Below are 18,546 nucleotides of genomic sequence, written 5' to 3' on the forward strand. Positions count from 1 at the left end.
GTCAGATTCAATCAAAGCAATTTCCTTCAATGTACACCGGACAGAGCAACAGTAGAACATGATGTCTGCTAACTTGGTAACTTCAGGCCAACTTTAATATAATTATGTGTCATTTGAGTCGGCGGGTATATCTTGTGGTACGGATGTCTTTTGTGCTTGCGGATCCTTGGGGATCCTTGTGGCGCCTCGTGGAGCCTGGTGGAGCCTCGTGGAGCCTTGTGGCCTGAGTTGAAAGCGAGCAGACAGACCTCACAGCAGTGGGTGCCCGCTCCGAGAAGCGGAAAGACCCCAAGCTCAACTGAAACCACATTTTTACAAACTATCTCTGATTATCCCTGCGGTGAACTGCCTTGAGTGCTATATATTTTGATGATGGCTATAACCCGCAGACAAGCCTCGCAGTCAACAACCCAATCATCGATATGATAATGATATAATACGGCAAGTATTGCTCATGTGCAAACGGTGATATTTTTTTTCAGCAACCAGTCCCATTTTTTGTCCTGTTTTGTTATCGGAGCAAGTTAACATTTTAAATTCTAAGAATCTGTCTCCAGTCTGGTCAGGGTGACTTTTACGATTATTTATTCAAGACACCAACACCAGGTGAAGTAGTGTCCGCAAGTCTCCACCATTTGTGCCTCACTGTAGACAAATTGGGGGCACAGCTACCACTAACAAAGTCCAAACATAGGCCTTCATTGTTCCACTCGCACGCTGCCTTCATTTCATTGAGACTTCCAGGGAGGCTGGAAGTGAGGCACGGTTGGCATTGCTCAGAAAAAAACACCCTATAGAATTACGTCAAATTAAATCCCGCTCCACATTTCTATATACAAAAACAATTCAACAGCCTGAGGCCATTTGTATTTACTAACTAATGCATGAAGGGGTGCGGGGGATAGCGTTTTCGGTGTGGGTGACAGATGTGCCCCGTAACTCGAGCATACATCGCTTTCGTGTGGCATCTAAACCGATGAGCGTTCGCCCCACAGTTTGAGGCAGCTGTCCCTATTGTAGGGTAGGGACACGTGTGTGTGTGTGTGTGTGTGTGTGTGTGTGTGTGTGTGTGTGTGTACTAACTACTGAAACATAAAGAGGTCAAATCACAATGTCCGCCCGTGTTGTAATCTAAACTCCTGCTTGAATTTAAGAATGTCCAACAAGCCAGCATTATTGCTAAGGACAATGAATGTCTTATCAAGACAAAAGCTTCTTAAGCTCTTAAATTCCAGAATGATTTGGAAATTCACAAGCAGAAGAAATATTTGGTGTAATTTGCGGAACTGTTTTGGTGGGAGCGGCTGATAATGACACTTGTATTTTGTGGAGTCTTCCACGTGCCCTTTACTAGCCGGGCGGGAGTCCCCGTGGTGTGTCAAACAGATTAGCGCAGCTGTTGAGATTGACCGATGTTATCGTTCTGTCTGAGAGATGATAATAACATAATGCCCGCGCGCACAAAACCTGTGGCAATTATCATTATTCCATGATCACGACGGATTTTGTTTTTAGGGATGAAACAAAAAGAAGAGCGAGTTATGCAAACGTTTGTCAATGCATAGCAGCGGGTTGCGAGGCGCCACAGTTGCTAGTCTTCCTTTATGTCCAGGCATGCTTTTAAGTTGACATCCCAGAAGTGTAGCGCGTAGCATCCGAAGCCTGCATACACAAACACTTTTAGACCTAACTTGCCCTCAGTTTGGAAAATGACAATCGCCTCGCCGAGGTCATTGTTAGGCTCAGAGTGTTTTGTGATTAGTGCTCAAATCTAAGAGGACTGTTTTGAGTCTGTATTTCTGTCTCACTTGGTCTCCTTACGTATTGGGGTGATGACCTCCTAAAAAATGACACCTCCATCATACCCAAAGGAAAATTGGCGCTGGTTTTGCAACGCTAACTATCGCTAAGCTTAGTTCTTTGGAGGGAGGCCAGGTTTTGGATACCTAAGTTTGCACTTGAGATCATTCTTCTCAATCCCTTTCATTTCTCTTTTGTAGACATGTTCCAGTACCTGCTCTCCTTCTCACAAGGACACCTGAGTTCTCTGCTGGAAGGGACCTACGCCCCGCTTTCTCGTCAAGCTTTGCCCCACGTGAACAAACTCTTCTCCTCACTCTCCCTTTATCTCCGCGGGGCCAACGTGTCAGTGGAGACGACAGTCAACCATTTTTTTAATGACATCTTCCCCCTCGTCTATACGCGACTCATCAACCCGGGCACGGTAGGCAGCGTGACCGGGGAGACGGAAATGACGGACTGCCTCCGTATGATCAGGCAAGACGTCAACCCGTTTGGCCCGCATCCGGCCGTCATGGTGGAGGCGCTATCCCGGGCCATAAGCGTGGGCCGGCAATTGGGCCTGTTCCTGGACAAAGGGCTGGAGGTGCTGAACGCCACTGAACACCTGGCCTTGACGAAAGACTGTGTGAAGGCTCTGGTGAAGATGGTTTACTGCTCCCATTGCAGAGGCTTGACGCTCATCAAACCCTGCGTGGGCTACTGTCTCAATGTCATGCGCGGCTGCTTGGCCGGTCTGTCCGAGCTGGATCGGCCTTGGAGGAGGTATAGCGACTTGTTGGAACAGCTGACCCACGCCATGGTGGGCCACCACAGCCTGGAACTGGCGTTGCTGGGAGTACGGGACCAAGTGAACGAGGCCTTGCTCTACGCGCAGTTTCACGGTCCGCTCGTCGCAGCCACGGTAAGTGATCCGCAACCTCGTGTAGTACTTTGGCGCACCGGTTCATGTATTGATTGGAAGGGGATTGAAGGCTACTTGTGGCTTAGGAGCTATTTTCTTCCACCCGCATAGAGCAACATGGAGCGCCGCCGCCGCCGCCGCCGGGCGGACTGCATTAATGCTTGCGCAAATTATTCACGCAAAACTATTGTTTATACTGAAAAGAAAACGCAAAGCCAGCTCCAAAGAACGGCAGACGGACGGAGTTGAGGTTAAGGGGGGGAGATTTTCCAAACGGGCAAGGCAGCGAGCGAAAATTGTAGTTGTTAGCTGGTAGAGGGCCAAACTGACTCTTAATGGAATCCAATGAAGTGGGGTTTGTTTGGCTGATGCGTGTCGTATACTATGATGCAGTCATCGAGTTGGATTGTGACTTATTACAAGTCTCAAAGGTTGAACGGAAGACTGCCAGAGAGAAAATCGAATTTTCCTTGGATTCAAACACCCTGCCTAGTATTATTGTGCGCTGAATCAACATAAGGAAGGGCTCATTATAGGTGTTATGTTCCATTTTGCAATCCAACAAATACGTATGTGGCATTTCAGCCAAAGCTGAGACGAACACACGATTACATCAAGATTCAAGAGTTTTTTTATTCGCCATCTTATATCTCCCTTGTAATATTGGGCAGACAGATGGCAATCCAAAGAACTCCATTAGTTTGATCATCTCAATTGCGCGTTGAAGATCATTCCAGAGGAAGGTTGGGTTCTGGTACCAACATCACAAATTCCAAAGACAGCAACACAATATTGGCTGGACGTGCAGACAAAAGCCGGTCAACGTACAGTGGTAACGTAAAGAGAAGGACATTTTTGTTTGCCTTCTCTGAAGGAACAAACGGTCCAAGTGGGTTGCCAAGCACAGGAACAAATGTGCTGCAGTATTAAACGGGTTTGAAGCAGGCCGTATAAATTAGAGGCAGTCATGTGGAAAACGGCCTTGAGCATTGATGCCAGAAAAGAATGTGTTCCCGATCGGATACCGGTGGCTCCCATTTTCCCCGCTCTCGCGTCGAGCCCTCCTCCTTACTGAATTACCGTCTCCTTTGCCAGTTATTCTCCCAATGGCACACACCCTACCCTGCCTGTTAGGGTTCGCCAATCATATGTTCCGCATCTCGGAATGCTGCAAGAAGCACAAGTACAAAATACATATACGTATATTTCCACATCCCAAGTCACTTGTAAAGTAAGCCCACTTTTCTGCTCTGTTTTATGAAGCATTTGTGAATTGTTCTCTTTGTCACTACAATCGATTGGATGGGCCAAAAACAAACACCACAATTGACACAATATTATCCAAAGTGAAATGAATTCTTGCATGCGAATGTGTGGTTTTTGACCGGGATCTCATCCCCGAGCCCGCCCTTTTGCGGTTGCTGTCTGCCACTTCAAGTGCTGCACACAACACAGAGTCTGCACTATACTGTAACTTGGACCACTAGACTGATACTGCGCGAACACACACACACACACACACCTACGTACGTATCTGGTGTGGCCTTTGACAGTACGAGCAAAAGACTGAAAGGCAGTTATTGGTAGCGATGCAGCGTGGCAATATTATTAGTGCTCATGTGGAGCATGAGTATGGGTCAAAAGGAGTGCTTATGGATTATAGGGGAGGGAGTCTGTGGTTGGATTATGTTGAGTTGACATCATTAGGAGAAACCGAAAGAACTTCCTCCAACTTTGGGACCTTTGTGAAAATGACGTCTCCGAGCCTCGGTGGTCCTCTCTGTGGCCTTCAACATTCTCCGCTTCGATTCCGCTCAGCTCAAGAGGCCCTTTTTTGCTATAAGATCATCCTTTTTCCAATGTGAAGTGAAATACTCCTCTCCTTGGCACAGCCGGACTAGGCTTCATACTTGCGTTCGTTTGGGGTGGTGGCGTTTCCATAACAAAATGAGTGCTCTGGCGTCACTCTTGCGAAGCGGCATTAAATGCCACATCAAATGACACACGCCAACGAGTAACAACAGTATAGCAGGAGAACGGGGGATTTTGCCGCGACTTCTATTTCACTCGGACGTTGAATTGCGGTTTCAATTCCAAAGTCAGACGGTGTGACGATCCCGTTTCAATGAATGAGGCCTTGACTTGGAATAGGAATTGCTTGATATTTGCTCAACAGCCAAGATATTTGCTCAACCACTTTGTCCTGCCACGTGACGACGCATTCTCCCGTCTCTCACCGTCCTTTCAATAGGCTCCAAGGTTCACCATTGACGATCGATATTTCCAATCCAAATACTGCATGCCTACCCTTCTTATCCCCCCCCCCCCCCAGCTTCTCAGTAGGGCTTATTATGTATGTGGCTTGAGGGTTGAAAGAATGGAAATCATGGCTCAAAGGTACAGGTCGCCATGGTTTCACTTTTGCAAACTGCAAACATACTGCTTTTCTTTGGTTAATTGGCAGCGTTTCATGGACACTATGCATCATGTTTTTCTGCTTTGGAGTAACGAAACCGAATTGCTGTTTGATCGTTCGGATGCGATATTTGAGTCCAGACAAGGCTGACCGCTACAAAATATTCTCTCGGCCAATCCATACTCATCTTTAGAAGTTGTATGCGCCATTGGCATTCTGTCTAAGCCTCAAGCTCCATTAGCTAATGACAGTGGGTGCAGCCTTGGCTCAGACAGCCTCACATATCTTGGGTTTTTTTTTTTTTCCCCTCCACTCTTCCTTTTGGTGCTTGGGGAGTGTAATATGCTGACAATATCAAGTAGCCTCCAACACCACAAAAAAAGCAAGCCCGCATGTCGTCTTTATGCTTCCTAACCAAGCAATCACCACAGGATTTAATGGCGAGCCATTACATTTGGAGCAGAACACAAGGCGGTGGTCCAGAGGACTGGCTTTCTCTCTGTGAACCATGAATCAAAATGCTGAACTCGCGTCACACAAGAAATCATAGTCCAGATATGTATTGGAAGAGCGTCTTAAATGAATTCAGAGATTCCTTTCTGAATATGAGCCATGTTTTACACGTTTAACTGCTGAAAACATACCAAAAAGTAAGAACGACAGCAGTTGAGAGTGGTGGGAATGGCTGGATCTTTTTTATTTTGATTTTTTTCAATAAGAAATTCCTGTTGACCGAGGAAGACGGATGTCCATTCATTTATTCAATTTGAATGCCAACGAGACGATTCAACACTTCTGTAGTGCCTCCATTTTGACCGTGCCTATTGTGCTCGCCAGAATGTTTTTTTTTCCTTCTAAATACTTACATATATAGTCTCTTTCCAACCACCACCCCAAGCAGTTTCTCCCATTTGCCAGCCTAAATAGCCCGTGCCATCCATCCAGGTGTGCGTGCATGCGTGTGTGGGTCTCTCCAAGACCGCAGCAGCAGCAGCAGCTGCACGAGATACCTGGGTGACCATGGGCCAGATGTCGGGGCAGCCTTAAATCTCCACTTGCTAAACTTACTGGAGTCGTTGTAATGCTGTGCAGCTGTGGCTACAGCTGTGACACTTTCATGGATGCCTACCTCATCTGTGTTAGCATTTTAATGGTAATTGCTGGTTCACTGGGCAGCTTCAAATGGACACCAAAATTCCTCAATCCACATGCTCTTCATAGCCTCCCTCCACTGTATCCCAGACACAAGGAACTCATTTGACCTTATTCTGTCTATTGACCACCTTGTTAGAGAAATGGAGATCTTTTTCCACGCTTTGTGCCCGTAATTCTCCTGATTATGTACTTCAAGATGAGGGGAAAATGTTACTTGCTCAATTCAAAGTAACGCCCATAGTTATGGGGGAACAATCAAGAAGCAAATGCGGTTGGTTACAATGCTGTTTGTGATTAAGGCGGCCGTACCAACGAGCCTGGCCCACCGCCGTTGCCGCCGTTGCCGCCGTTGCCGCCGCCGTGTTCCCTTTGCATGTTTGGTACCCCGCTTGGACCCCAGTTTGAGGCTGGGTGTGGTCGCTCGCTCTCTTCGCTGTGCTATAAACCTTCAACGTGGGTGGAGTGAGTGAGAAAAGTGTTCCCCCTAGTGATTTAGATCTCAAGGACTTGTCCCTGTGATATATTAGGGTCTGAGTCTCATTTTAATTAGCAATGACCTCATTCCAATGCAAGACAAAAATCACAAAGAGGCTGGGGGGGTGCTGCTTGACATAGCTCACAAAGTGCAAAATGAAGACGACGTGAGTCGGGCCCAAAGAAATGTAAATATAATGGCATAAAACTCTTGGGAGAAAATGGTGATGGAAGGTGAGGTCATGAACGTCAATCATACAAACAGGTCCAAGGCTTTTTTGGGAGCGGCCAAGAGGAAAGCTCTCACAATTAGCTAGTGATTTGTTCATCATAGGAATGATGTCTATGATGAAGACTGAACAAAGTAATGAACAGCATGGCTTTTCAAGTGTATATATACAGACAATAATCATAATACAACTGTTGAACAAACACAAAAGACTATTTTTGAGTTAAGCACCATTGTTAGGTACTTTCAACTTAGTACAATCAGGCTAAAATAATCAACTGACTGCTTCTATCTTGATAAAACAAATCATGTTAAAGACAACAACATGAGCATACTAAGAAGTGTGATTTACAGTAGTCTTACTGTTTCTTGGTTTTGAGAAGAAACATGCTCTGAGTGCCCATCATAGAGATGGATTGGGAGAATGGGTCAGCTCTGAGATGAATGCATATGTGGACGGTGTTGTTACTCTTCTCTTTCCATCCGAGTCACATACAGTATAATATACATGTCAGCTGCTCACTATGTGGCTTCATGTCGCATGGAGATTCTCCGGAGTTCCACTCTCCCTTTTCTTCCTTATGCCCGCCCCAACGTAGCCAATCAGCTAATGAAGAAGTGTTTCATCAAGCAATTCAATGCTTTTGCTAATGCGTTTTGTATTTACGTTGTTACTTGCTGAGAGGAACTTGGATGACTCAAAGGTGGCAGTTTGTCATCGGGAGACGTGTTTACGGTCCTTAATCCGACCGAGCAAGTCGGTTTGAAAGAAATGTACAAGCTTCCACTTTTCTTTCATTGCTCAGCTTTTTTGTGTGTGTGTGTGTGTTCCCATACAGCCAAGAAAAACACTCATTAACCTTCCCAAAAATAATGTTTGGTCTTGTTTTTACACTATCAATGGAAAATTTATGCAACACCGATGTGGGACAAATAAAAAACATTTGGGAGTCATTTTGCAAACTGCAACAGCAGCAGTGTTTGAACTCTGATGTTTCCTTCAGGGAGTTGGTCTTTGTGATGATGTTCCATAAGAGCTACATTTAATTCCCAAAGCGGCGCTAAGATGGCGTTTGGAAAAAAAAAAAAAAAAAGTTTTTTAGCAAAGTTCAGGCTCTGCTAATATTAGAAGATTCCGGTTCACAACACTTATTCTCATTTCAAATAAATAATAAATGATACCGTCTATCTTGATATCCATCTCTTTTCTCTCTCACCAGTGTTTTGAAAGCTTTGGGAAAAGAGTGGGCAGTTGTTTCTGGCCAAACAACCGTCGCAGAGTGCTCCATGCATTTTGCAAGAAGGGGGTGAGAAAGTTCCCTCAGCTTTACTGGGTAATCCCTTGATAAATAAACTAGGACGGCAAGACCACCATTGCTATCTGTAAGCCAATACTCCCACAGAGGAGGGATGGCCCTGCCCTGCCCTGCCCTACCCTGCCCTGGGCTAAATTAGGCTAGGCTAGCTGGAGCTCATTCTCTCGCTGGCCTCTCCTTACACAACGCTCGCCTCGGGATGATTGATGCACTTAAGAGACACCGATACTTAGACACCTTAGTCCAAAAGCATTGTGCTGAACGTATACTCGCCCTGTATGACATGCGTCCTACATGTCCGTATGAATAGGAGCATCGTATTTCATTGGTCACTGTCCTCAGACAATCATATGAGGAATGTTCCAGAAAATAGCTGAAAGGCGGACAAACAGGTGGGCCGACAGCAGTGAGCGTGCTCGAGCGCCACCCGCGTGAGGAACTCACTTCCTTCTCAGGCTATCGTCAGGTCAAGAGTTAACGGATTGATAGTCGGCGTTCTCGTCCTGCTCGCAATTCAAGCTGCAGCTCGATCGGTCGCCTGGATTATGTAGTCAAGAGAGACTGTGTTCCCCAGAACAAGGAATCTGTTTTCTCGTTTTGCTCGCCCAGGCTTTGACCCATCTCTTGCTCCATCAAAAGCCCAGCCTCCTTGCACTCTGTAAAAATAACAGGGCCTCCTGTTGACAGTCATGTATTTTCCGCAATGTTTACATTTTTGTCTCGAACAATAGCAAAGTGTCACACGATGAGAAACGATATGGATTAGAAGAGGGATATCAAATATTGCCTTTTGCCTGCTGAATGTACACAAAAGCTCACAAATTCTTGGGAGACATAAACAGTGTCCCGGGGTCAGTGCGCACAAATCCATGACTGCCTTTTTATCATCCTCTTTTCATACCTGCCAGTCAGGAAAATGTCCATGTTGCCATTATTTCCAGGCAGTGGAGCGAGCGCAACACACGCAAAGAGTGCTTGGCTCCTTGCAGTTGCTATGCTCTAGCTATTCTGGCTGCTGCAATGCAATGCAATGCAATGCAATGTGTATAGATGTGCATTTCTGGAATGTTTTCATGAACACGTGTGGCACTCGCATGTGTGGCTGGGAGCCGTTCCAGCACATGTGAGTGTTTTATGGCTCCGGTGGGGCTTAAGGTTAATGCAATAAAACAACGTTACCCGTGTGCCCTGCGTCCGCCTAGCCAGAGGATTTAAGACTGAAGTGGAGTAAAAAGACGGGTGAGAATAAAAAGCAACACGGTAGTAGCGCAACATTATGTTCATTTCCGCACACACACTGCAGAAATTCCACTGGAAATTTGAAAAACTATTACTTCAAAAAACCCAAATGATCTGCCAACAGAACATGAACGTTTTACTTGGCAAGATTTCGAAAAATCATATGAGGCCCATAGCTACAGCAGTCTTCAAATGAGTATTTTTAAACAATTCAAATCAGCAAATCTGACTTATGAAACCACACTTGACATACTTTTGTTGTTGGACAGTCGTCTGGAAATGCGGAGAGCGTTTTAATCCTCAGTACCTAAAAATAGCTTTTAAAGTCAAAGTCTGCTTGATTGTTCATTTCTTCACATGCCAAGACACACAAAGAACTCGAAACGACCTTCCCACTATCCCACGGTGACAAGACATAGTACACAATATATATACAAGTAAACAACACACACCAAAATGAGAACAAGAAGGCACAAACAATGAATAAATAAGAAATAATGACAAAATGAAATACGATAATCAAGCGGGATGATCTTTCCTGACCATTTTATTTCAAGTCAAAATAACAAAACAGCCAAAAGAGCACGTTTAAGTTGAATTTAAGAAATTGCAATTCTTGGTGGCTATTGATTGCTTGACGTGCATGGCCGTGAACCTAATTTAGTACAGTGAGACTAACGAGGATTGCCTCAGCTAAAACGGATGGATGGATCACTTCTGTCAGCATTCACCCACTAGTCAGTCACCCGCCGTAAGGCATGTTAGAATCATTAGACTGTCTTTCGGACTAATTGGGGAGCAGCAAATAATGTTATCCGGAGGCTTTTAACCCGATGAGATGTCATTGATTTTGCTTTGGAGCAACGATTCCGACCCATCTTCATTGACCCTGATGTCCCCCCCCCCCCCCTTTCTGGCTTCAACAGCCCTCTTAGCCCCAACTGCTCACGCACCTACATACCTCCATGAGCGAGTGGAATGTTTTCCATTTGACTGTCAGCACGTGCGGCGACTCTCCTCTTGACTGCTTTTTGTTTCTCTTTTTAGACTCCGTGTTGCGCAACATTTGAAGCGCTTTGAAAAGGGAGGTCCTCGAATTCACCTTAAGTTGTGAGCAGGTGTCAGCTGCTTCATGGAAATTACCCCTAGCAGTTCTCCCGCTGTTCTGTCTTTTCTTAGCCTAACAAGTGTGTGTGTGTGTGTGTGTGTTTTCTCTGCGTTCCCCACAGGTAGACAAGGTGTGTGGCCTGACGACCCGGGCGCCTACCGGCATGCGGCCTACCGGAGCGGAGGTCACGACCCCCGGCGGGAGCTCGTCGACTCCGCTTCCTTCTGCTGCCCCTTTCAAACCTCTGCCAGAGCAGTGGCTTGGGCAGCTCGCCAATTTGAGAAGGTAACACAAGGGCAAAGAAGTGATTCGGTCAAATACTAAATGGATCATTTGTTCATAGCGACAGTGTATTTGTATTTGTATTGAAAGTGTATTTATATTTGGATAATCCACAAAAGTCACAGCCACCGCTAAAACTGACAAGTGTTTGTCTCAGCACGTGTTATTTATCCCCCCGCAAAAAAGTCGTTGTTAGTCTTTGCCGGAATGTCACACACAATTTATCAAGCCTAGACACAAATGTTTGAATACACACAGCCATCTTTTCTTTTTTTTTTTTAATGCGTTACACAGTCGCATGGCTTCCACCTGGCTGGCCTTTGAGGCAGGCCGACCTCCCTCCCTCCCTGCCTGCCTGCCTGCCTGCCTGCCTGCCTGCCTGCCTCCCTCCCTGCTGCTCGGCCGGGCTCTGGGCAGTGTGGCTAAACTTAATCTTAACAAAGCAACTATTTCCTGTTTACCCAGACAGCCAGCCATACCAGCCAATCTTAACAGCAGCTGGCCTCAGTTGAACTAGTACGACACGCACGTTTACAGCCTTGCCTGTCTGACCTTGTCCCGCCCGAGCCACGAATCATTGCGCCCATGCCAGCCAAGACGACAAGCGGAGTCTGGCAATGCCACCGTTGTTGGCGGCAACGTAATCCAGAGCTCCCGTAGGCTGCCAAACCTGACCAGAGCACGTGTGGGAGCTGGCCGCTTCACAATATGGGGCACGATATTTAAGTTTGATTTGACGTTAAAGGTGGTGGTATGGTGATGGTGTTTTCTGCATGTGCCCGAGTGTCTTTTCCTTCTCACCATGTGGTGTCATGATGTGCTCTTGTTTCTGTTTTCTGTCTCTCACCGAACCTTTTTACTTCCCGTGCATCCTCCTTGCTTGCATCGATCTCACCCGGACTCCAACTCCCATCACTCCCAGCTCGCCCCCACTGAAACCCTCCAAGAACAATAAACATAGTCTGAGAACACTCTCTAGGTAAGCATGCATCCGGGAAATGTCCTTTTTTTTTTAAAAAAAAAGCAGGCCATGCTTAAGAACATTGATAGAGAAGTGAATTCAGAGATTTCGATTTGGGTTTGAAGATGAGTTTGGGAAAAAACTGCAAAGAATGACAACTACGTAATACTCACTTCTGGGGATATAGCTCTGAATCATTTCCCATTTGGCATGGTTGTTCATTAAATATTTCTCATATTTCCTTTCACTTCTCAGGAACTTGAAGGCCCAAATCCTTGTGTTTGTTTGGTACCGTATGTCTGTGTGGATTGGCATTTGTCATGCTAATTAAGCACAGTAGCTGAGTCAAAGTACATTTGGATCAAAGGCAAAATGTCAACAATCGAAAAGAAGTGCACTCGGCTTCAGTGCAACTTTTTCCGGGTCCAAAGAAGGAGTGGAGCTCTTTACAAGCCCTAGGCTTCGTCTCCCTCCTTGCACAGTTATTGATAGAATAATATGTGCTAAACAATAAACTAACTAAAACTAAAAAAAAAGTTGAAATACAATGAGCCGGCCGGCCCTTTGCGGACTGCGGAACATTCATCTTACCTCCATTGTCAGGTCACTTAGCAACCAGTAGATGGCAAAATGAGGCTTCACTGGTGACAGTTGCTGTAAAATGCACCCCAGATCACACAGGGAGTGTTTTGAGGGTTAGGCCTTTCCATTGAGGAGACCCATAAATAATTGCTGCCAGGAGTCTTTGAACCTTTTCTCACTTATCTTCATTGTCCTTTTTGTTTGCAATGGATTTCATGGCGTCACTCGAGACAAACCGGTCTTCAAAAGACATCAGTTCTGGAATCTCGATTTTACTGGGTTTCAATGACTCTCTCGTGGAAAGTAATGCGAGCTAGATTGCCATGCGCTGAATAGAGAAATATACATCAATATTTAAGCAATCATGGGTCAATCCATGCAGTCAATCCATTTGAGTCGAAGCATTCCATGGTGATTAAAACAAATGTAAAATAGGTGAGCTAATATTTGAGACTCATTTTTGAGCTTATTATGATGATTCCATTGCATACAGATGGCAGACGATATTTCGCTCGCTCGCTCGCTCTCTCGCTCGCTCACATAGTGTGTTTCCTCAGGGACTTCCTGATGTACCTGCAGCGCTACAAGTCCTTCTACTCAGCGCTCCCGGAGATGCTGTGTGAAGGAGAGAACGTGGTGGACGATGCCACATGCTGGAGTGGAGATGAGGTGGCGGAGAGGTACGTGTGGCATGAAATGATTTATTTCGCCTGAATGTGTTTGCGCTAAAACGTGGCTCTCCTGTGGAAGCCTTAAATCCCATCTCCATGCTCACCTAAGCTTCTTTTTGACTTTGAGACCCGCTCCAAATCTCTCAGCTGTTCCTTCTACTATATGAAGTCATATTTTGAAGCTCATTGCGTGTGATGTATTCTTGGATAAGGAAAAGTATGAGCCATTCATGCCAGCCTCGGTGGCATCATCTTTTCTCCGCAAAGCAGACTGCGTGCCAACCGCATATTGAGCAGACCACCCATTCGTCAGCGCCCGTGACAGTGTGTCGGCGCACAAACCTGGCAACCGGCGCACAAACCTGGCAACCGGCGCACAAACCTGGCAACCGGCGCACAAGTGCCAACTTCACAATCCCTAACATATGATCACATTTTGCCTTTTTCCATTTCTTGTCCCCGTGTGTGAGATGACTCACTTTATAACTTTCAACAACAGCAACAGCACTAATGGCTTTAATGGCGTGTTATCGCGCATCCCCCCGGTCAGTGTCAGATCTTTTCTTAGGGTGAATAAGAAAACAGAACCCTACTGAGACATTCGGCACCACTCGTAAACTCTCCAGACTGGCTTTGTGGTGTGAGTCACCGAGAGAATGAAAAAGAAGATGCTCTTGGCATGAAAAGTGTTGGCGTTTTGATGCCCCCGATGAGGGCGGCACGGGAGGGAGACTTGGCAGCATAAAGACCCATTGTGGAGTGGGCCACAGCCCTGCCATGGGGACCCTCAAAGCCTGAACAAAGACCCTCCTATGAGTCTGCATGGGAAAGACTTTGCCGCCGCCGCCACCACTGGCGACGATCCGCGCCGTGGCTGGGAAAGTATCGTTTAGAGTTCCTTCGATGCTTCGAATGGACACGTTTGCTCGTCCTGCCCGCACAAACACGATAAACACACACACAGCCAAACACAGGTCCATCCGTCCACCCTAATCCCATCCATCCATCCATCCATCCGTCCGTCCGTCCGTCCGTCCGTCCGTCCGTCCGCCCGCCAAATCAGCAATGTGACAAAAGTAAGATTGCGCACGGTCAGTAACAACCATAACACTAAGGATAAATTTAAAACATTAATAATCATAACGTAACCGTAATGTAATGTGATTTTTTTCCCCCCCCATCTTGCAAAACACAAATATTGTATTGGAAATAGGTTTTGTGGAACACGGCTCCCTGAAAATGGTCCACAAAACAAAATCATTCTGCATATTGCTGTCATTAGCCTTCTTGCTTTGTCTACTTTATTCTGGGATCTCCTGTTAAATCAAAATGACAACCATGGCAACAAACTGTAAAAATCCAAATGGACCGCAAGCCCCTGCTTTCTGGCGCCTAGCGGCCTAACCACACTCCCTTGTGCTGCTGCCTTGAAATTACTTCATTAAATGATGTGATCCAGGAAGGAGTCAACACGGATCCCCCCCCCCCCCCCCCCCCATATTTTTTACTTTCATATATTTTGGATTTTTTTCCCAGTTTTTTTCCATGGAAAATTGAGAAAAAAAAGTAGGATGTTTCTCAGCGATTTTGAAGATTTCGGGGATTTCGAAAGCCTCCCCCCTCCCACACACATTTTTTAAGAATTTTTGGCTTATACCTTGAATGAACAAATGAATAGATAATAGATTCAGAAACATTTATGTCAGCCAATGCCGTCATGCGAATATGCGGGGCTTCCACTGGAAGGAAAGTCGTCAAATCATTCAAAGTGATTTGCAAGTATGTCCACTGGAAGGAAAGTAGTCAAATCATTCAAAGTGATTCCCAGGGTTGCAAGAATGTGTGTGTGTGTGTGTGTGTGCGTCTGTGTGTGTGTGTGTGTGTGTGTGTGTGTGTGTGTGTGTGTGTGTGTGTGGAGGGGGTGAGTGAGTAAGGCATGTATGCTGGCTTCGACGTTACCGAAGAGATGGATGACCATAACCATATTTCACGTACGGCATGATTCCAAAGTTTGGCTTTATTGTGGAGCACAGACGGTGCAAGAGCTCCTGAATTCTTGACATTGTTACACGTTTATGACAATCCATTTGTTTCTCATTTTGCCATCTGGAGTTGATTGTGCCTGTTGCGGCAAGAGGCGGGGAGAGTGCTCCACCCACCAGGCAAAAGGCAAAAGGCATAAAGCAAGCCAGCCCCTCTTGAGTCACTTTCCCCTCATTTGGTGGGTGGGATAATTGTCCCACCCACCTGTCTTCTTCACCTTTTAAGGCTTAGGGCTAGCGTGAAATGAATGAAAATCCAATCCCCGTCCGTCCACTGTTGAGCCCTAATTCAACTTTCCTTTCCCATAAGCCTTTGCTGCTGCCAATGACGTGCTTGCCACAGCTGCTGCCTCCATGTTTCCCTTCCTTCCTTCCTTCCTTCCTTGCTTCCTTCCTTCCTTTTGTAGAAAGCGCTGTGTTAACTCATTCGCCGCCAGTTGTTTTGACTTCTTCCCACTGCCAGACGGCTGTTTTTGAGCATTTGGACTGACCTTTGAAGACCCAGCACCAACCCAACAAAAAGAACACCTGGAGAGAGAGAGAGAGAGAGAAAAAAAAAAAGTTTCTTCTTAGCTTTGTCTTCACTCAGCAGTAGAACATGAATTGGTTTCACCAAAAACACCAGACTCTGATCAAAAAGTGGAAAAACAAAAGTCGATTTTTTGAAAAGAAACATGTCAAACAGTACAATTGGCATTTTTTGTTATGCAGGTCATCTGCTGAAAGTAACTAATCAACCCGAGTCAAATTCCTTCTTTGGCCTGCTCAAACTTGGCCAATAAAGCTGATTCTGATTTCGCTTGTTCTTTTTACGTTGATATATCTTAGTCATGAAAGTATGTTATTTTCCATAGGTTACTATAATGGCTCTTCTTGTCTATGCAAGCTATTGGTTCTGCATTTTAGTGCCATTAAACACACACACACACACACACACACACACACACACACAGTCTGGAAATAGAGCCATGTGGTATGAGAAAGGTCTCATATGTACCACACGCTCTTCCACACTCCCTCCGTTGGGTGGGCTTTTTAACAGCGTTCAAAGGCCGGGGAAATCCAGCTTCAAACTTTGATCCACACACGCAGCTTGCAAGTGCGTGGACGCGGGCGGGATTACGACCTTCCAGCCGTCACACTATCCCTGTGTGCCCGAGCTTACGTTCTTTACTAACACTTGTTCACCATCACAAAATTGGGGTGATTTGGAGGCGAGGCGAGGCACTTAGCTTAGCTTAGCTTAGCTTTGGAGGCAAGTCAATTGCGTTTTTGTCTCGGCGCGAGGGGGCATAGTGTTGAACTTTGATGTTTGATTCCGGGGCTCACGGCAAAGGTTTTACGTTGCATGTCGGTGTGACTACATGCAGATATGTGTGCGGTATTTAGTATCGGGGTGAGACTATCAACAGGCTGTTTGGCTAGAGTCCCGAATTTCAAGTGTAAGTGAATGACAGCGACGGAAGGAGCAAGGCAAAGCTAACACGACCTCACACTGTGCAAACAACAAAAGTACAGGAACACACTGTGGAAGGTGCGTGCCTGTGATCTACGCACTGCGTGTCTGTGCGGTAACCTGAAACCACAGGGAAAACGTTCCTAGAATTCCGGGTGGGTTTGGGTGTCTGGGCTCGCTCGCTCACTGAAGTCTCCCTCCCGAGCGGTGCTGGGAATGCGGCCTCTGTCAGGAACGAGTGACAAGCCGAAGGGAAAGTCCCCGCTCGGACACAAATGTATTCATATACAGTTGACCTTTTTTTTTTTTTTTTAGGAGAACAGATGTTAAGAAATAGCGGAAACAAATGTAATTGGCATCATGGCTAGAAATGGTTACAAATGCTCGTCATCGAATACATCTTAATCCTCCTAAATCACGGCTCATATCTCCGATTGATTGTTTTTTCTCGGGCGCGGTGGTTTCTAAAATAATAGATGAGAGGTGAACATTTGGTCCGAGATGTCAGATTTCCTTTCAGATTCATGATATCCTGGAGTGGGAGTTAAAAATAATGACAACTCCAGTCCATCCAAAATAAAGTAGCAAATAACCAATGTTTTGTAGTTGAATACTGAAATACTGTATTCTGACCAGGCTGCAGTTTAAATTTGAGTATTCTGTGGCACATCTTCTTCCACCCTCCAAGTTGGAATCGGAACCAAATGGACAGCAATCCAACGTTCACACGATGCTTGAGGATGAATCAAACCATCGACACTAGGTTGTGGGCGTTTCAACGTTACTGAGCGACTTACAGTATGTTGACGACCAGTCCAATTTCCAATTTTTTTCTTTTGCTGACTGACAGATAGGCCTGATCATGACACATTTAAGGGTTGTGGCTGGCTGGGGTTCCGGCCCAGAAATGTCAGTGTCAATGCTACCAGCTGCCTGACTCGCTTTGAATAACTAACCTTTGGCCGTATACATACGTACGTATACATTTTCTTCTGCCCCACTCCTGGCACTGCGATTTTGCACAGGTCTGCAGGATAAAATGCGGCCTGTTATTAGTATGTGTATGTGTAGGGGCTATGCCAAGCTTCTGGTTCACTGTGAAACCCACTAAATGCATTTGACTCGGTGGTCTATGTTTGTATGTCTGGGTTGCACTCTGTAGCTGCCAACAGACACTGACCCTTGACCCCTTCCTTCACTCATCAGCCTCACCATCTGCCGCTACGCAAGCACAGTAAATCCCTGTTTGCTTAATGTCGACTGCAGATGTGTACTTACACCTACTCTTACTTTACATTAGGTACACCTGTACAACCCGACAAGGTGAAACGCCTGCTCAAAATAGTTGCATGACACCTTTTAAGAGGTACGTATGAATTGATCAAGTTTCATGTGGTTGCAGTTTGTGGCTTTTGAGCATAAACGGTGGAGCGCCACAAGTAGACAGATACTAATACAGGCACATTTTCTGACCCATATTACTGGGGAGGAAGTTTTCACCAGATTCATGTATGTGCTATTTTTAGGATGAAATAACATGTCACATTCTTATTTGATCTTTCTTTTTAGGGCGATGTAACAATTGCAATTCTATTCTTAGTAATAAGGGGAGATCATTTGAGAATCAAGTGTGGTCATGGAAGAAATGAAAACCTCAAGACAACAGTGTCATACTAATGGCTCAGTGTCATGCAGTTCAGGTCTCTTGGTCTGACTCCAAAATGCAAATGAAAACAGACAGACCAACAGGTGGCGGGAGCGCACCAGAGAATCACGCTCGCTATCCTCCCCTCAGCCACCTGTTTATACTCCGGGACATAGTTTGCTGTCCTGGGTCTGCCCCTGCCTGCCCTTGTCTGCCTTCCATTCACCAACTGCCCTGCCCTGCCCTGGCCTGCCCTGCCCTGCCCT

General features: G+C 45.9%; 1 protein-coding gene across 6 annotated transcripts in view; it reads left to right on the forward strand.

The window, feature by feature from the left end:
- LOC133165804 (glypican-5-like) overlaps positions 1–18,546 on the forward strand; it is a 60,488-nt gene that overhangs the window by 17,550 nt on the left and 24,392 nt on the right. For 5 of the 6 annotated variants that reach the window (XM_061295695.1, XM_061295699.1, XM_061295698.1 and 2 more), the window contains 4 exons: positions 2,001–2,704; positions 10,763–10,926; positions 11,846–11,902; positions 13,024–13,146. In XM_061295695.1, coding sequence (XP_061151679.1) covers positions 2,001–2,704; positions 10,763–10,926; positions 11,846–11,902; positions 13,024–13,146 — 1,048 coding nt within the window. The remainder of the gene's footprint in view (positions 1–2,000; positions 2,705–10,762; positions 10,927–11,845; positions 11,903–13,023; positions 13,147–18,546) is intronic. The other variant, XM_061295697.1, reaches the window with a different exon arrangement.

The sequence above is a fragment of the Syngnathus typhle genome, linkage group LG13 (assembly GCF_033458585.1).
Source record: "Syngnathus typhle isolate RoL2023-S1 ecotype Sweden linkage group LG13, RoL_Styp_1.0, whole genome shotgun sequence".
NCBI classification, from domain to species: Eukaryota; Metazoa; Chordata; class Actinopteri; order Syngnathiformes; family Syngnathidae; genus Syngnathus; species Syngnathus typhle.